The 18,205-nt window shown below is 47.0% G+C and overlaps 1 protein-coding gene and 1 long non-coding RNA gene across 4 annotated transcripts in view; one reads left to right on the top strand and one right to left on the bottom strand.

The window, feature by feature from the left end:
* Nucleotides 1-5,121, bottom strand: part of LOC114061505 — a 22,368-nt gene extending 17,247 nt beyond the window's left edge. For both annotated transcript variants that reach the window (XR_003572139.1, XR_003572138.1), the window contains exon 1: nucleotides 4,962-5,121. This is a non-coding gene — a long non-coding RNA (uncharacterized LOC114061505). The remainder of the gene's footprint in view (nucleotides 1-4,961) is intronic.
* The window catches only part of LOC114061503 (T-box-containing protein TBX6L), a 37,352-nt gene that overhangs the window by 5,223 nt on the left and 13,924 nt on the right, over nucleotides 1-18,205 (top strand). The window contains exons 2-10 of one of the 2 annotated variants that reach the window (XR_003572137.1): nucleotides 4,841-5,168; nucleotides 9,245-9,389; nucleotides 10,379-10,481; nucleotides 10,924-11,088; nucleotides 11,308-11,454; nucleotides 11,938-12,008; nucleotides 13,141-13,232; nucleotides 13,551-13,734; nucleotides 14,337-15,476. Coding sequence is in view for 1 of the 2 variants with exons in the window: in XM_027892038.1 (XP_027747839.1) it covers nucleotides 5,153-5,168; nucleotides 9,245-9,389; nucleotides 10,379-10,481; nucleotides 10,924-11,088; nucleotides 11,308-11,454; nucleotides 11,938-12,008; nucleotides 13,141-13,232; nucleotides 13,551-13,734; nucleotides 14,337-14,763 (1,350 nt within the window). In the remaining variant the exon portion in view is untranslated. Of the gene's footprint in view, nucleotides 1-4,840; nucleotides 5,169-9,244; nucleotides 9,390-10,378; nucleotides 10,482-10,923; nucleotides 11,089-11,307; nucleotides 11,455-11,937; nucleotides 12,009-13,140; nucleotides 13,233-13,550; nucleotides 13,735-14,336; nucleotides 17,884-18,205 lie in introns of those variants that run through there. The other variant, XM_027892038.1, reaches the window with a different exon arrangement.

Raw genomic sequence — 18,205 nt, 5'->3', positions numbered from 1 at the left:
TTTTTTTTTTTTTTTTTTTTTTTTTTTTTTTTTTTTTTTTTTTTTTTTTTTTTTTTTTTTTTTTTTTTTTTTTTTTTTTTTTTTTTTTTTTTTTTTTTTTTTTCTTTCTGGAAACATCAGCTTTTGAATGGAGATTGCTGCAGCATTGTCTGTTGGGCTTCTGCTCAGCAGAATCCATTCTGCTCAGGGTTTTTGTCTGGTCTCAATTCATGATTAAGTAAACTGCCAGCAATTTTTGAGCTCTGCATGATGCTTCTCTTCGCAGATGAGCGTGTGCATGTGTATAAATATAGAAGTATTTATGGCTGGATGTTAAGCCGGAGTTACTTGCTGTCTATCTTCTCAGACAGCTCCTTTATGGCTCCCAGTGGAGACCAGTGAGTTCAGGCAGGGCTGCTGAGTGCCCAGTGCGAGGGGAAGGAGCCTTCCCAGTGCAGGGGAGGAAAGGCAGCGCTTGCACTGTCCTTTCCCGTGCTGTGGCGCAGAGCTCTCCTTGCTGCTTCAAGTCCCTTCAGTACGTATTTTTTGTGGATTTGAGTGGGACAGAGTGCTGAGCTGTGTCTGGGAAACACAATGGCTTGACAGGAAAACAGTGCACCTAACATCAGGAGTCTGTGAGAACTTGAAAGGGCTCTAGACAGACATATTTTGCATTTGACTCTGGACTGTAGCCTTTGAGGCCAAACTCAGCCTGCAGTGTTAAGTGGCTGCTAAGTATTTCCCTTCTTGTCTCCATGCTAACGAACTGCTGGGAGCAGGGGGAGTATTGAGAGGGCTGGAGAGGGCGGATGTGAGAAAGGGGAGACAGGGGAGCATCCTCTTTTTCTTTAGTGGGGGAGCACAGCTTTGCGGCCAAGGGACCGCAATCCACAAACCTGCAAGAGGAAAAGCCTCGTCTTAAACTTGAAATGTACAGCTTTTCATTTTTATGAGCCGCTTTCCCACGTTCCCTTCCAGAGCAGATCCTGTCTCAGCCTGTGACCCATCCCAGCAGCTCTCTGTGCCTCTGTCCAGGGACCCTGTGGTGAATTAACATCGAGATGTTACCAACAGGCCCTCTCCAACCAACTGTTTTGGTTTGCCAAATGTCATTTTTGAGAGCACAGGGAAGATTTGGGGGCGATACAATTTGGGGCCCAGTGTGGGGTTTTCAGCCCTACAGAGATGTGACTTCTGTGGGGCCCCTTGCCGGGGTCCCAGGGTAGGAAGGTCTGGATGACACTGCACATGTAATTATGCCTGAAGACAGCAGACAGCTTTTCCCGGGAAAAAGCAAACCCAACCATAAAAAGGGGAGGAAAAAGGTGCCATTTTGCTCCATCAGAGAAAATGTTGTGTTATGTGAGCTGTCCTAAGGAGCTGGGTAGGAGCTGTTCCTTTGCTACCGCGTGATAGCAGATAATATGCACCACTTCTTCAGAGGATCTCAAAACACTTCACAGGGCTTTACCATTCCTGCAGCCGCCCACAGAGGCTTGCTCATAAAGCTGCCCAAGTTTAGGCTGTGCCTGTGCTGCCAGAGCTCGGCCACTCTGTCCTGGCCAGCCCTGCACTTGTATTTCCTATTTTGCTGTATGAAGTATTGGGCACTAACAAGGACAAGGAGTCGGTGCAAGGCTGTCTATTAAGAGCTGCCAAGATGCTCTGGCACTGTGGTCTACATGTGCCAGGTGGGAATCGGGTAATGAGTCACATTTAAATGGCAGGAAGGCTTTCCTCATGTTTCAGAGGGGAGAATCTCTTAAATGCAGTTTGTGCTGCTCCGTGGGTTTTTCTTCTTGCTTGTGCGGATTCAACACAGCTTTGCTTAAGCCCAGTTTGCTAAAGCTGATATGATAATGCTTTCTCACAGCCACGTGCACAGAGAGAAACCTGCAGGGGCTACTGCACGCAGGGGCTGATGCACACGAGCAGTAATCCAAGGCTGGTTCTTTCAGAAGGCCATTCTGTTGCATTTCAGCCATCCCCCAGGCACGAGCTTTATGCCTCACACTTGAGCTTGCTCTCTGGGTAGAAGGATTCCCTGGAAGCTCTGCCTGGGCAGAGGTGATGGTGCATTGAGCACATCCACTTGCAGACTCCCACCCTGTGAGCCAAAACCCCCTGCTTGCTGACACATTGGTTATCTGTTCTCCAGCAGTCTGAGAGCCCCAGGCAACAGCCAGAGATGGTGAGATGATCACTGTGTTGGACAGCAGGGAAGGCTGTCCAAACCAGCTTTGTTTGTGTGCAAACCAGCTCCACACAAGGTCCTGCTGAGCACTAAGGGTTAAAGCTTCCCTTAAGGTGGGAGAAATGCCAGAAAACATTTGCCTTACTACAAAACCCGGAGGGGAACGTTTCATTCTAATCACCTCCTCAAAGAGATGCAAAGCAAAAGCTCTTGGCCTCTGGTTTTGTCATCACACATTGCCTCTCCCTCCTGCACTGCCCTAGCTCGTCCCTTCGGCACAGGGCAGAGCCTACAGTTAGAGCTGAGCTCAGCAGGATTTATACCTGCTGCTGTAAATGAGCTTGGAGCAGAGCTGTGGATGTCACCGACTTACACGTCAGATCCACTCTCTCTCCTGGCCCTTTCCGCACCCTCAGCCTGCAGTTTGCCAGGGAATTGTTAGACACCAGCACATTCACCTCTGACTTCCCGGCAAACTGCCCGAGGGCTCTCCATGGACAGACAGACAAGGGTAATGTGCTAAATTCCCTCTTTGCTAGGGATGAATTTCCTGGGGATTGCCTCCTGTTAGCCACTTTCCACCAATAGTAACCAATTGGTTGGTGGTGCTTTTTGGTGTTTTTTTTTTTTCTTTCCACTTGTAAAACCTTTCCAGTGCAACTTAGAACGGCTGGGAGAAAGCTGGTTGTTAACTAGTCATGGGTAATTAATGACTCCACCTTCCCCATCAATCAGCTGGGAGAAGCCAAAAGGATTTGAGTACTTATAGCAAATGTGTGTTCCCCAGACATGCTGATACGCAGCGTGCAAATGAAGTGGCAGCAGGAGACCATCTCATACCCTTTGTGGAAGAAGCAGAAAGTCATGATACACATCCCACGCTCTTGTCAGGTGAAGTCTGAAATTCCCAGTGCTGCTGCTGCTGTTGTGCAGTTTCTGACTGTGTGGGATGTTGATTCATCTCGCTGCTAGCTTGAATCTGACCCAATTTTTGTTCTATTTTTCTTTTTCAGATTCTGATTATGGTTGTCTTTTCCACTTTCTACAATTAAAATACTAGTATCAGAAAAGCAGGACAGGGAGAGGGAGCTGATTTGATGTTGTCTTTTCTTCTGTGGCAGAGTAGAAAGGCATTTCTGCATCCTATTTGGTTTGTATCTGGTACAAGTGGCTGTACAAGTACAAGCAGAGGTTTGACCTTGATGCCATTTTCAGCTGACCTTTTCCCTTCTGATTTATTTTTCCACGTATGTAATAAATAATCTCCTTTGAGGTACAAGTTGATGTTTCTCCACCACATGAAGACCTCTCCTCAGTGGTAGCAAGACTCCACAACTCTGGATGTCTTCAAATTAGCTGAAGGAGAAGAGCCTGTGGTCTTCTGTATGATCCAGTGGCTTAGAAGGGATGTCAGGAAGGTTGGATGTGGTCCTTCAGGGGTGCCAGGAGCCAATGGACCATCTTCTGCTATAAAATCCTCCTCAGGACTTCTCAAACTCTCCAACCCTTTTCTTTTAAACGTTCTTCCTTGCCACGCTAAGCACTAGCTTTTCTCTCCCTGACTAATGCTGGGATGCCTAAAATTCAATATTACACTGAAAGAGAGCCAGTCCCTCCTCTGACTAAGCTTTTGTCCTCATTGCATGTCTTTACACTGCTTGCTCCAATAGGCAGTAAGAACAGAACTCAAGGAATGTTGTTTGGGTGTAGGAACTCACTAAACAAATTCAGAATATGTTTTGCATGTCAGACTGAAGATCGAATGTCACAGTAACATCACTGACAAAACAGAAAAATGTTTATTTTGCTTGGAGTAAATCTAGACAGTGAATCAAATGCAGCCTTATCTGTGAAATGAACAGAGCTCCCAAATTTGCTGTGCAGGACCCAGCACTGGCCCATCGAGACTGAGATCCTGCTTTTGACCTCCACTTTCTGACCATGTTGGTCCTGTCAATGTTAGCACAGCCATTTCTGTGAATGCACAGAACCCCCTTCTTCACCGAGGTGCAGGGGCTGTGTTGTGCCCTGAAGCCTGAGCCTTGATTGCAGTCTCTTAGCACTTGTAAGCACTTATAAGCACAAAAGCTAATGGTCACACTTGCAGAATAAACTAATTAAGGGAAAATGCTCAAGCCCTTGTTTCTGCTCAGCCTTCCCTGGGTAAGAGCAGTACCTTGAGCAAGGCCTAAACCCAGTGCCTGAGCTACCCCCAAAAAAGTTAAGGGTGCAGTTCAGGGCTGGGAATGCAGATACTGGGCAGGTAAGTAACGTTGTTATCATCGAGTGTGTTTACATCGTTGGAGAAGGATCTGTGGGTGAAGGGATGTGTTGTGAGAGCAAACTTCGGTGCAGACTGTTTATCACCCACTTGGGAAGAGACAGGCTCGATGCAGCCCTATTCTGATACCACAAATCAAGAGTAAAATGAGTCTGTGCGCTGATGATGAGAATTACCACAAATCCGTGGAACAGTCAAAAGGAAACTTTGCCTGCTTGCTGTTTAAAGGGATTTGTTTTGATTTTGTAGCTAAGTCCTCAACTGATGTTTTCGGTCTTGTCCCTATTTGTTTAAAAGTGCGTTAGCAGTAAATCAAGGTGCATTTCCCCCGTCGGGTTTCCTGTATGTCAAAGCCATGTTAATTCTCTTTGATTTTCTTCCCTTAGCCCAAGCCATTGCTGCAGATCCTTCCTCTCTTTGTCCCTTTGGACATCAAAGGATCGCAAGGGGACAGCCCTGGTGGGAAGCTCCTCCCTGCTCATTAGCCTCCATAAAACAGGAACTCACCTTGGCTAGCTGTGCTTGGAGTCCCATCCTCATCCCGCTCACTCTTGACACTGGATCTCAGAAGGAAGGGCTTGTGCTCGCTTCAGGAAATCAGACCTGCTTTTGAACTGGACTATTTTGGTTCCCCTTACAAGAATTCAGGTGGCTCTCTTTGGCCCTGCAAGCTCCTAGACGTCACAGTACATGGAAAAATGCAAGCTTTACCAGGTAAGGGAAAGGCTCTCTCCCTTTCCTTATTGGGTGGAAAAATCCTAGACTTATGCCAGAAAGGGAACAAGTGTTCTGAAGGACTACCAGCATTTAAAGTAGTGTGCCTGGGGCTGGACAGGATTTATAAACTGTTTTTTTTCTTAGGAGTTGATGATAAATTGTGGGTGTTGAGTGTTTTTGTGAGCCTTCAGAGATCTTTTCGAAGGTTTGCTCACAATATGTCCAAAACTCCCTTCTCCACATCCCCTTGTGCCATGTGATCCTTCGCTGGAGGCTGGAGGTGTTATTTGTGTATTGTCTGCAAAGTACTGAGCTCTTCGGATTGAAGGCCAGGGAATGTTTGGAAATATTTGTTCTACTTCTAATAATAGTTCTGATACCAACTATTTGGTTTTTCCCTTTTTTTTTTTTTTTTTCCCCCTCTACCTTTGAAAGTATAAACCACAAGCAGGCATAGGACACCTCCTTAGGTTTTCGTTATTTTTTCCTTCATCAACCCATCCCATAACATGCTGTTTATCTCTGCTGTGTGGGGCATGATTGGATTGGGCACAATGGCAGATAAGCACTGGGAAAGTAAGGGCCAGCCCAGAGGCATTGCATTTGTCAGTGTAACTTTTACTCTGGGGTTTTACTGTACATCAGAAGGAAACAGCTACTTACCTGTTTTAGGTGTGCAGTTCATAATACACATTAGAAGTGGTTGGGCACTCTCAGCTTCCTTTTTCTTCCTCTGCAAGGTGTTGTCTCATTCACAAGTAAAATACCTGGGCAGTGACTCAGTTAATTTCCACCATCCTGCTGCTTGGGGTTTTTGCAGTCCCTGCTGTGATGATCTGATTCATATTGATTTCTGCCACTTCTAAAGAATTTTGGGTTGAAAAATGAAAGGGCAACAATGAAAAAATGTAGGCTGTATTATGGTATTTCATCATGTGAAGATTCCAACTATTGCAGAAGTCACCTCATTTTCTTACTGAGTTGCTTCTGGTGTAAGACCTCCTGTGGCAGAAATATTCCAGGTGATGGCTGGGTGCATCTGAGAGGTGAAGCCATTGCACTGGTAGACATTTAGAAGATCAGAAAACTTGGGGATTTTTTTGATTGTTGGCAAGATTAATTTCTTAAAAAGCCTTATATATTGGCGTGCATTCCTTCCTGTGGACACGGGATAGCTGTTAATGTTGGACTTCTTCACTTGGAAGATAACAGCAATAAATGTAACAATAACTGGTTTTAGGAAGGTAAGAAGCATGTAATTTGCCTTGTTGGACTTTTCCCTGTATTGCAAACCCTATCCCATACATTTTGGAAAGGCTACAACAGATTTTCTGGTGTCATAACATTGTCTCTGCAACTGACAATGAATTGAAGGATGGCTTTAGGTGAGGGAATTGTACTCCAGCATCTCCTATCCAAAATTCTTCCTCCCCCTTCAAGAATTACTGAATTGTCTCTCATTTCTCTTTCTTTCTGTCCCCAAGATGGGAAAAAGTTCTGTACAGCTTATTCTAGGTACAGAAACTGTAGGACAAGCTGCTCCTGTTGATACAAGGACTTTCAAACCAAGCACAGATTGAAGATACCTTAATTTTCAGTGCCTTTATTATCCCATCTTTCTTCTTTTTCAACCTCATCTGGGCATAAAGATTGTGTTTTAAAATGTGCCACATGCTGTTCTACCGAAACGACGATAATCATAATGCTTTTTAAACAGCTTAGAATTAGAATTCTTGGAAAATGTTTAAATCTCTTTCAAATAATACTCAAAAAACTAAGTTACATAGAAGAGGAAATCATAGAAGTACAGGTCTAACAAGTTCCATTTAGTGCTTGGACACCCTGCCCAGACCTCACTGTGCTGTAATTCCAACGCGCAGGCAGCTTTGCAGGGGTTGTGTGCCGGAGTCTTGGCATTGGTTCCACAGGCACAAGCTAGGAGGGAATTGGAAGTGCCTTGCAAGAGCAAGAATTGGAAGAGCCTTTGGCTCTGCAAACAAAATCCAAAGTGGATCCTACAAATGGATCCACGGCTGCAGGTTCCCACTGGAGCTGACAGCGCACGGCTGCGTAGTTGGCTGTGTGGATCCGTTGCCAGGCTCACACCATTGCTGGGGTCCAGATCCTCGTGCAGATCCTGTTAACGTTCTGTTTTTCAGCCTCAGACTGTGCACACAAAACCTGCACCGTGAAAGGCATTAACCACATCTTAAAATCTTTGCTGCAGCGTTTACTGTCCCTGCCTCCTGCAGCATCGCGCTCCTACAGGTGCGTTGTGGACTCATTTAGGTAAAAAACAGATTATAACATCTGCCTTTGATTTTTAATTCTCTGTTGAACTTTTTCACTTCAGTTCCTCTCCACTTCATAGGAAGTCTCCCCTCAGTAAGGACTCCTGAGATCTGCCTTGTTGTGCCATTTAATGGCACTGGAATTTGCTTACAGAAATGTTAATTCTCAAATTCATTTGGGGAAGGAGCGAGCATCTGTCTAGCTAATCAAAATCTGTTTGCATGTATTTGTGACTGGATGGCTCCTGTGGGAAATCAGCCCAATTTTATTGTAACTCCTTTTGATACATGTGCTGCACTGAGCCACCGAATGCATCGTCTCATGGCAGCTTTCATGTCTTTGCAAGAGGATATGGGGGAAGCTTTAGTAAGAAGATGTTAACAGGCTAATCTTAGTGACCAAGCTAGGTGTCACTTCTTGGCCAGTTCATTAATGTTGGATCAAAGCAGGAAATTTTTTTTTTTTTAAATGCCTGAAGACCTTTACAAAGTGACAGAATTACATTTAAATGTTTTTTATTTCTTTGTACTGAAGGAAGAAGCCCTTAGACTCACATTGGGTTGTTTTGGTAGAAAGATGTCCCTTTATGAAAAAAGCTAATTTCTCTGGAAATAATTGTCTGCCTTTTGTGAATATTCTTTTGAAGGCTTTACTCAGCAAACCTGTAACAAGGTGAAAATTCCCCTTTTTCTCTGCTGTGCTCTGAGTAACATCTGATCAGGCTAAGAGGCAGAAAAATCTCCCTTTTAAACAAATAGCTGTGCCTGGCCGCTAATGCATCACCCGGTGAGGTGTCCTGCTGGCTCTGAGCTGGGGACAGCACTGCTGCCGGGGGTGCCCTGCCGAGCAAACACATCCATTGCTCCGTCAGACCCCAGGGCAGTGTTAGTAAAGCCCTGCTGGGCATGAAATCAGCCCACCAGCACCACCCCAGGTCACGTTTAACCTAAAGCGAGACTGGGCTTTTCAGTACGGCAGCAGCAAACATGCCTGCCTCTCAGGATAGTTAAGAGCAACTGTGGAGGTTTTTAAAAGAGGTTTTTCATCCAAACAGCTCTATAGAGGTGGCTGGTATCATCAATACCAAGCATGGTCCTCCCCAGAATAGTTTCCCTTCCTCTTCCCCAGGACCACTGTTGGTCCTCTGCCTCCAGTACCAAGTGCAGTTACATTGCAGGCAGCTCTTCTGATGTGCCAGGGTGTGTTACTGAACATCTTCCACTCCCATCACAGGGTCCTTGGTGGTTCCCATCTCCAAGTGCAGTTCAGAGCAGCCGTCCTCTTTTCAGAATATTCCACAGTCTATCTCTGAGACCTTCTTTTCTTGCTTTCACTTACATTTAGGACTCCTGTCTCTCCCATTTTCTGGAGAGATTTTTCACTTGTGCTACCTACCTGTTGTTTTCCCCCATTATCCACTGGTACAATCACCATCTTTACCATATTTTCAGCTTTCATTGTATTTTCTTGGTAAAAGTGTTTTGTGTAACCCTGATCATACCAGAACGGTGGATTGTGGCTACTGCTTGTGAGAGTTTTGTAACAATGGAATTTAGGTTGAGTTGGTACAGCACACAGATCTTTACAGGAGGAGCTACCAGCTAAAACCAAACCTGTTGGAAAAGGCTCTGAGCCTATTAAGTAACAAAAATCCTTTGAAGAAAAATGACAGATTTTAAGAGGTTTGTTGTGGCACAGAGTTCCCAGTCCCACGGCAGGAGGGGCTGTGCCAGGTTGGTTCCCTCTTGCCTGCCTGAGGTCACCATCTTCTCTCCCTCTAGACGTGAAAGCGCCGTGTGAGGCCCTTCCTTCCCCCAGCCTGGAGCCCTACGCACAGAGCTCCATCGTGGTCACCCTCGAGGACATGGATCTCTGGATGAAGTTTCATCAGATTGGAACTGAGATGATCATCACCAAATCCGGCAGGTGAGGGGTGCGGGACAGCTGCCCACCCCACACCTCTTTGGAGCTCTTGTCAAAATCTTCACCTGCTCATTTTTTGAATGATGGTCCTTTAACTAGTTTTGTTGCCAATTATGCACATCTCCCCGATCCTGGCAGGGGAATTGCACTTTCAGTATGTCGTAGAAGTCCAAGCTGTGAAGTGCAAAAGGTCACTTGTGGGGCTGATGTGCTGAGAAAACTTCTGTACCCTTATCTCACATTTAACACTGGTGTTCTTCCTGTCACCTGGAGGTTGCTCTGGAAAGTGCCCTGGCCTTCCTTTGCCTGGGTCACAGGCAGCAGCAGTTGAGCAGTAAATGCCTGGGCTTGAGTCTTTTGCAGGCGAGAACATTGTGTAGACTCATAACGATCTGTGCGTGCAGAGTACTCTAATGCATAAATGAGTCATGTATTGTGGAGCTTGCAGGGAAAGAATATGGAATTGTGAAATTGTAGTGTATTATGTCAAAGCTGCTGTGAGCTGAAATAATCCCTTTGGGTAGGGAGGTAGGTGTCAAAGCTTTTTTGCAGAGTCAGAAGTTAAAAGTAGTGGCAGGGAGTACGGGAACAGAAAGCCGGATGCGCTCTTAGATGAGAGCACGTTTTCTACCCACGCTCAGAAATGCTCTAATCCATCCTCCAGGTCTGTGAGAGCTGCAGCAGGCGAGGAACTATGTACAGAACTCCAAATAATTCCTTTTAAGTTTCCCACTGTCGTGTTACAGGAATTAGAGGAACAGAGGCAGTAAGTGTCAGGCCGTCAGTGAGTGCTGCCCTGTTAGTGCCTATCCCACCTAAACCCACAGGACCAGACAGTCCATCACTAAGATGGACAAATGGTCAATAGCTGGATGGAGAAATACTGCTGCAAGGGCTTTGCCAGTAGTTGGTAAACAGGGCACGCATCTTGATCATTAATATCACTTTATAGAGGAATCTTTTTGTACTCTTATTTTTCATTTCTCCTTCAGACGAATGTTTCCACAATGCAAAATCAAAGTCTCTGGCTTAATCCCATACGCCAAGTACCTCATGCTGGTAGATTTTGTGCCAATGGACAACTTCAGGTACAAGGTAAGTACTTTAAATAACAGAATTTATGCTGTCCTTTAATCTTTGTTTGAAATAGATTAATCTTTATGCTTCACTGGCCATTGTGATAAATAAATTCTCTTTGGACAAAGTTCAGAAGTAATTGGAGGATTTTATGCCTCTCTGGAGTTAGTTGTCAGTTTTGCTTGGGGAGCAGCTGGAAGGGTTACAATTTTCATTGTAAGCAGTACAGTTTTAATCATGATTAACACCAGACTTCTCTGACAGCCATTGGGAAAAAGGGAAGAAAAATGAGGCCTAAACTCAGAGCTGATTTGGTAACATGATCATGGCTCATAAGAGAGAATCTGCTGCTTGTGCTCCAGAGGCGTGCACTGAATTGACAGTGAAGCAAAGTAGCTGGGCTTTCCTGTACTGAAAGCAGGTTTTTTTAAGCTCCTGACTTCTGTCTTTCCCTTCACAGTGGAATAAAGATCAGTGGGAGGTTGCTGGGAAAGCAGAGCCCCAGCTCCCTTGTCGCACCTACGTTCACCCAGATTCCCCAGCTCCTGGCAGCCACTGGATGAAAGAACCTGTCTCCTTCCAAAAACTGAAGCTCACCAACAACACTCTGGATCAACATGGACATGTAGGTTGTGCTGTGCTCTTTTGGAATTCATCGCAGAGGAATGTTGTGGGAAATAAGTGAGATTTGTGAGAAATTAGATCATGTGGAAATGAAAACATATCCAAGTGCCCTTTCTTCCTCCTTCAGCCCAGCCCCCGTGCCCTCTTGGGGAGGGCTTTAGTCTGTGTGTTGGCAGTGTATGCACGTAGAAACCTTGTCCTTTGTCTGTCCCTGTGCCAGATCATCCTGCACTCCATGCACCGTTACAAGCCGCGCTTCCACATTGTGCAGGCAGACGACCTCTTCAGTGTCCGCTGGAGCATCTTCCAGGTCTTCAGCTTCCCTGAGACTGTCTTCACTTCTGTCACTGCCTACCAGAACGAGCAGGTACAGTGTGCAAGCACTGCTTTTGGGCATGGTGCTGCATAATGTCTTCAAAACTCTTGTAGAGGGAAGTGTCTCCTGCCAATCTGCTCACCCTGTGATGGACAGAGGGAGGAAATAGGCACATTGTGGTTCCCGTGGAAAACATCCTCTCTGTGATGAGTCATCCTCTCTGTCAGTGACACACAGAATTCCAAAAGCAGTAAAAACTATGGGCAAATGTCCAGATACAGGCACTGACCCTGTATGTTTCTCTAGTCAGAGGAATCCCACCCAAATCCCTGCTGACCCTGGCAAAGTCACTTCTCTGTATGTGACAGTTCCTGATCAATAATAGGACCTGCTGGGAGAGCTCAGATACCGTGGCAAGGGCGTGTCCAAAACCCTTAGAAAACCTGTCAAGATAAATACTGAGGTGAAGGCCTTGAAACAGTGAAGAACCCAACCAGTCCCCATGATACTGAATCTTGTTCCTTTTATTTTAAGATTACGAAGCTCAAGATTGACAACAATCCATTTGCTAAAGGTTTCCGTGAACATGGGAAGAACACTCGAAGGTAAACTGTTTTTTATCTTAATTTATTTATAACTGGAGTTCACTTGTGAAGGTTACCCAAGGCCTTTGAGCAAAACTCTACCAGCCAGCCCTGCTGAGCCTGCTGCATTGTGCACACTGCCTTTGCCTGAATCTGGGAATGATGTCCCCCTGTGCCGCCTCCTCCCAAGAGACTTGGGGAGTGGGAGGTGATAATTCCTACAGAAATGTAGGAGGTGTGAGAAATTTGAGACCTACATTCCCTTGCAAGTTGGAGCTAGACTGGAGTCTGACATGTGAATAGGAGTGATAACAGGAGTCCACATCAGATCATTTGGTCTCTTGGAGATCAGGTTGATTCTGACATTTGGAGGCTCCCTTGTCTCCTTTTCCTGTGGGTGGAAAAGCATCTCTTCCAACAGGAGACTTTGTCTGCAAGATGGATACCAATACCAGGGAGATGATCTGCCTGGTCTTAAGGCAGCCAGTGGATGAGATGAAAAAAAGCTTAAGTTACAACCATAGACTGGGCAATAGAAAAGGAAAAAATGGGTTTTTTTCCAGGCAGAAAATGTTACAAAAATATCTGAGAATTTGTTTTGTGTTATTTCATGCCTGAAAAAAATCTCATTTCCTGATGAAAAAAGGCCAAAACTGACTCTATTTTACTTAAACTTCAGAAATATCATGGAATTTCTTTCTCCTCCTAGTAGCATCATTTCTGACTAAGCTTAAACTCATTTTCCATTTAGGAAAGAGCTGCTTTCAAGTGACAGACCCACCCTGCTGTACACGTACCTGTGTGCTTAGTGTGTATCCCAGATCAGGCTGCTCTTACAAAATCAGTGCCAAAACCTCTGGTGCTGAGTTTCCAAGCTGATCGTGCCTTTTGTACAGACAGGAAGCAGGAGCCCCTTTCCTGATTTATCCATTATCACAGGCACGGGCTTTTCCCTGGAAGCACACAGCAATGGCAGGCACATGGCTAACACTGGAATTTGGCACCTGAGGGGCTGGTAGGAGAGGTGTACAGCACAGAATGTTAGAGATTCATCCCATCTTTTTGTCTTCCAGAGCTTGTCCAGCAGCCCCGCCCGTTTCTGTAGGCAAAAAGCTTCCATCCAAGCTTACCCCCATGTCTTGTTTCTTTCCAGGGAAGGACGAGCCAAATGCCAGAAGCCCAGTCCAGCCAAGAGCCAGAAGAGGAAGCTGCCTGAGGAAAAGGAGCCTGGTGCTGAGGAACGTGGTAATATTGGTCACAACACACCCAGAGAACGCTATTCAAAAAGTTCTTTAAGCTTGATCATTCCTTGCTCCAGCTCACAGTGCTGCTTGCAGTAGCACAGCTAAGAACAGAGGACAGGGCAGGACTGACCCACCAGTATCTGGGCAGAAAAGAGCTGGAAAGGACTGTTCCCTTAGGACAGGTCTGCAGCGAGGTGTCAGTGCATTTCTTTCCACCATCCCGTGCTTAACACAACTGCCAACAGACCACTGTGAACTCTGTCTCTCTCTTCCCCCTTCTCACTCTTTTCCATTCTTTCTTTTCCCTGCTGTGAGTCAGATTTTGAGAAGGATGAGAATGTAGACGTGAAGGAAGAGAGTAACCCCGTGGTGGTCAGCAGTGGATATCCCTTCTGGGGCTCGGAGCAGAGCGGCAGCCAGGCCTTCCCTGCGGCATCGCCGGTGCCTGCAGAGGGTCTGGCCAGGGAGCAGCAAGTGCCAACGCCATCCTACCAGACATATCGGTGAGTGCTACCCTCTGGTCCAAAGACACCCTTTAACTGATGGGATTCCTCTTCTTCCACTGGGTATTTGCTAAGAAAAAGAGCCACCTGGTAGTAGGGAAGGATGCCTTTCTGTTGGGCAGTGTATGTGGCTGAGAGATGTCAGGTTAGCACAGACGTAGCTCCATGGATAACCTTTCTGTGCTGCTTCAAACCCACTGATTCTGGGCATACTCATGTCTTAGTAATGCTCTTTATTTCCCTGTCCCAAAATGCTCCCCCAGCCAGCTTTGTGTGCTGCAGAGCTTGCCTGTCCTTTGGAGGAAGATTGTTGGTGGAGTGTCAGGACTCCTGTGATTTTTCCCTTCTTACTGCAAAATTGGGCATGAGTGAGCCCAGACCTGAGCCAGACCTAAGATAGTCTGGACTTACTTTCTCTGGCATTTTGTTTCTCTGTGGGCCTGGACAAAAATCCACACTTAACAGTAAGATGAAGAAGTAGGCAAGGGGGAGAGGGCATGCTGAGAGCTTGCCCTGCCTTTCCCCAGGGGATCTGTGTGGGTTTGCTGTGGTTTTCCACTGCGGTGGGTTTGACTCGCTGTTCTCTCTGCCCCACGGCTCAGGTTCCACGAAGCTGGGGACAGCCAGCACCTTCCCACCCGCGATGCCACGGCCTTGAACGATTTCCGGGCAAGGTGCCACGCCTTGGATCTCGCCACGGTGCCCGAGCACGACTCCAAACAGCTCCCAGAGGGCTTCACCAACCTGCCTCCGCTCCCCCCGCCTCTGCCTCCTCCCCAGGACTACACAGGGGTGGTGAACATGGCTCTAGACTCTGTCGGGAAGCCGGGGGCCCGAGCGCCCGTGTACAGTCCCTATGGCACCGAGCAGGGCCTGGGGCAGTGGGTGGTGCCCCCCCACAGCCAGTACAGGGCAATGAGCTACTCGGCCTTCTCCACGGAGTACAACACACAGGGCGCTCCGGGACATGCCCACGGGACCATGGCGGAGTGGAGCCAGTACCCTCTGTTCCCCTACGCCTGCTGGTGAGCGGGGAGGACCCTTCCCAGTGAAAAAACTGAGAGAAAACTGTAAATGAGATCAGATTTGCTCCGGGGTGTTGGACTTTTGGAGCCTCGCCTGCACTAGGCAGAGGGTATTGCTGCAAGTGGCAGAATGGGACACCTTCACTTCCTTGTCTCCTTGCACAACAACCCTCACTGTGTTTCACAAACAGTGGCTGAACTGGTGGCTGCCCCAGCTATGTCACTGTGGATCAGGCAGAATAAATGTCTTGCAGTATCTTTTTTCCCAGCAGGAGTAGGAAACCACAGGATCTCCGAGGGCAGTAGTTAAAGAGCTGCCGAACTTGCAAGTCACAGGCTGTTTGCACCTCGCATTTGGCAGTTTCCAAAATCCCTTCCTCCCGGGATTTGATGCAAGGAGATAGGGGCTAAGGAGTTTCAGTAAGCCATCCAGGTGGCACAGAAGCTGTAGACAATATTGCAAAGACAAGCGAAAGGAGCAATCCCACTGACCTTTGAGCTGGTTCCTCAGTTAGTATAGTCAAACTAAAGCTAGAGTCTTGCCTTTCTTCCAGCAGCAGAAGAGAGTAAAATGCACAGCAAGGCGTGTCTGGAGCACAGCAGTGGGTCATGCAGGCAGGGAAGAGTTTGTTCCAAGCAGCAGAAGCAGCAGGAAGGCTGTGTGTTTTGTCTGCATGTCCCCGTGCCCATCCCTCCTCTGTCAGCCCTATATTCGAGGTCAGTGAAATGCTCTTCTTTCTGCAGAGGTGGAGGGAGGTTGTTCCTGAAATATGGGGAGTTGCTCTGGGGATTTTCAAGGTTGTCAGAGGTAGGGCCATGAACAGCAGTGCTGTTGTTTAACTTCAGCATCTTTCTTTAGAGTGAAAGGAAATCTGTGAACTTCTTCCTTCTCCCACACCCGGCCACCCCTGGAGAATATAATTTATTGTTGTGGTTCCTGTGCTACACTCTGAGTGTGTGAAGTTATCCCACCGCTATTTGGGAGTCTATAGGGATCTGTCTCCATGTTTAATTATCAAAGTGGTTCCACCTCTGTCCTCTCTGGTCCCGGCCTGGGCAGGAGCCTGCGTGTGCCGTGCAAGGAGGGTTTCCTTTTACCTTCCTGTTAGAAGGGGGAAGCCTCCCTGTTTGCCTAAGTGGCAAATGGCCCTGGCAAGGGGGTCTTGAGTGAGACAGGCTCTTTGCTTCTCAGCAAAGGTAGACATGTTTCTAGGTGTTATTTAGGGAACATTTTCTTGTCACACTAAGAGCTGCTCTGTGGCCTGTAGCCATATATAAGCAGAGAGGTGTGTCATTTAGCCTGTGTGCCAGATGGTTTTCTCTGTGTGTGTAGCAAGACGTTGTCCATGATCAGACCCGGGCAGGTTTGTGCCCAGTGCATCAGGACTGGTGTGCAGGTACACTGGGAAAGGCTGTGTGCTGATCTGTTGGAGTACCAGGTCAGCACTGTGCATCTGCTTAGCATAGAGATGTCGAGCCATGTTTGCTATTGTTAAGATTACTTTGAAAAGTAACCCTATAAATTTGTGGACTCAATTACCATGACTTCTTTATTTAAATTGTATATTTCTAACTGTGTTTGTACTACAAACTGTGTTATGAAATGTGTAGAGCAGCCAAGTACTTCCCCTGGGCTTCTCAGGCTTTGAAGATGTGCAGCGTTGAAATAAAGGTCAGACTTCACCACAGTACATGAACATAATGCCCTGTGAGCCTCCCCTCTGATGGCATCCTGGCCAGCAGTGATTTGTACCTGCTGTGCGTGACATGCAAGTGGACGTGAGCAACTCACTAAAAAGAAATCTGGTTGGAGAAGGAGCTGTGGAGGAGGTTGTTTTCAGCCCAGCATACTGTGATTTCCCGCTGTCCAAATGCCAGCTGCGTGAAGGCAGGTCAGCTGTGAAAGGCTGACCTCTGTGGAGGAGAGAAATAGTCTGTCTCTGAGCCATTAGTAGCTGATTTTGCCAGCACTTGTTTTTTCATATCTTGGAAATGCGATGAGCAGAATGGCTGAGGAGTCGAGTGGGTGCCTTGAGCCCCATGTGCAGGGACCCTGGGGGTACTTTGTGCATGACAGTCCTCCTGGCACCCACTGGGATCGCTGCCAGTGCCATGCCAAGAAAAGAGAAAGAATACATCCCCCCATGGGTTACCTGGTTAGATCTGTTCCTTTATTTTTGTAGCTGGGATGTGTTTCCCTGTCACAGGGTGCTAATGAGGATGAAAAACATGCCGTGGTGAGTATGAGTAGCTGAGGAGAACTGGGCAGCACTGGGAAACTCCTGTGCAAATACAAGTGCAATGTTCTTCCTTTCAAACCGTCAGAGCAGCATTGCAGGTGCTGCTGCCCCGTGGGCCTGTCAGTAGAGCTGGTGTTTGGCAGACAGCTCTGCACTGGGGTAAAAGACTCAGCCTTGTGCCTAGAACAAGCCATTAATTACTCATCAGCCTTCTGCTGCAGCAGGACCACTTGCCCTTCTTCAGTGAATCATCCAGTTTATTAGAAAAGTACCTTTACTTTCTCGCTCTCCTGTCTCTGGCGAGAGACTGCGGCTCTGGCTGCTTTGTGAAGCCTTTTGAGATTTTGCCTGTAGGTGTGTGCTCTGGACTCTGCTCCCACCTCCTCCCTCTGCAGTTCCCACTGTCTTGTTTTCTTCAGCTGTGGCATTTAAAAGTCTGTGTGAGCTCCACTGAAACGCTGTTTTTGCACGCATGTGTCATAATGTAATGCCTCTGACAGCTTCAATAAAGGGAAATGAGACATGTGGAAGGCAGGCCATTACAAGTAATAAAATAAACTCAGAAGTGTGGGTTTATGCATCTTTCTCAAGCACACCAGTGTCTCTGCTTTAGTCATGTTACCTGGGGCCAGTTTGTACATGCGTGACACATACTGTTGATCTCAGGGTTCATTGTTCTCTGCAGCGTGTTCAGTGAGCCTCAGGTTATCTGCTCACACTGCTAGATGTGACTCAGGCTCTTGCACCAGTTCTTTGCAGCAAATTGTTTATTTTCTCTGTATTTTCTGCTCCTCTCCCACGGAGGAATTACATAAGGATGAGGGCAAATGGACTATAAATGGGATCTAGGTAAATTTCCTATGGGAAATAAAGATCTTAATTTATTTTGGTTTCTCCTACTGGTTTTTGCAGCCTTAAGCCTTGCCTGACACCGCTTCAATGCAGATGGGAATGGCAGAAAAACGCTTTCTTGCCAAAACTTCTGCAGTTCTTCCACAGGCAGCTGCAGGCTCGGGAGAGACACCTGTTTGCCTGCAGCTCAGCAAAGTGCCCCACGCCTCTCTAGAGATGTGGAGAGCCCTCCCAGGGGTGCAAGGTCCCCTCTCAGCTGGCCGAGAATCTGGCCTCTGCTTGTGCCCTCTCTGGCTCTGCAGAAGCAGCTACCAGCTGGTTTCACTAAGAGCTTATCTCATTTCCAGGTGCTGC

The sequence above is a fragment of the Empidonax traillii genome, unplaced genomic scaffold (assembly GCF_003031625.1).
Source record: "Empidonax traillii isolate 1590-97213 ecotype Southwest subspecies unplaced genomic scaffold, ASM303162v1 scaffold338:size1951571, whole genome shotgun sequence".
In the NCBI taxonomy this organism is placed as follows: domain Eukaryota; kingdom Metazoa; phylum Chordata; class Aves; order Passeriformes; family Tyrannidae; genus Empidonax; species Empidonax traillii.
Note: the sequence above shows the minus strand (reverse complement) of the source record. Positions and strands in the feature narration are given on the sequence as shown.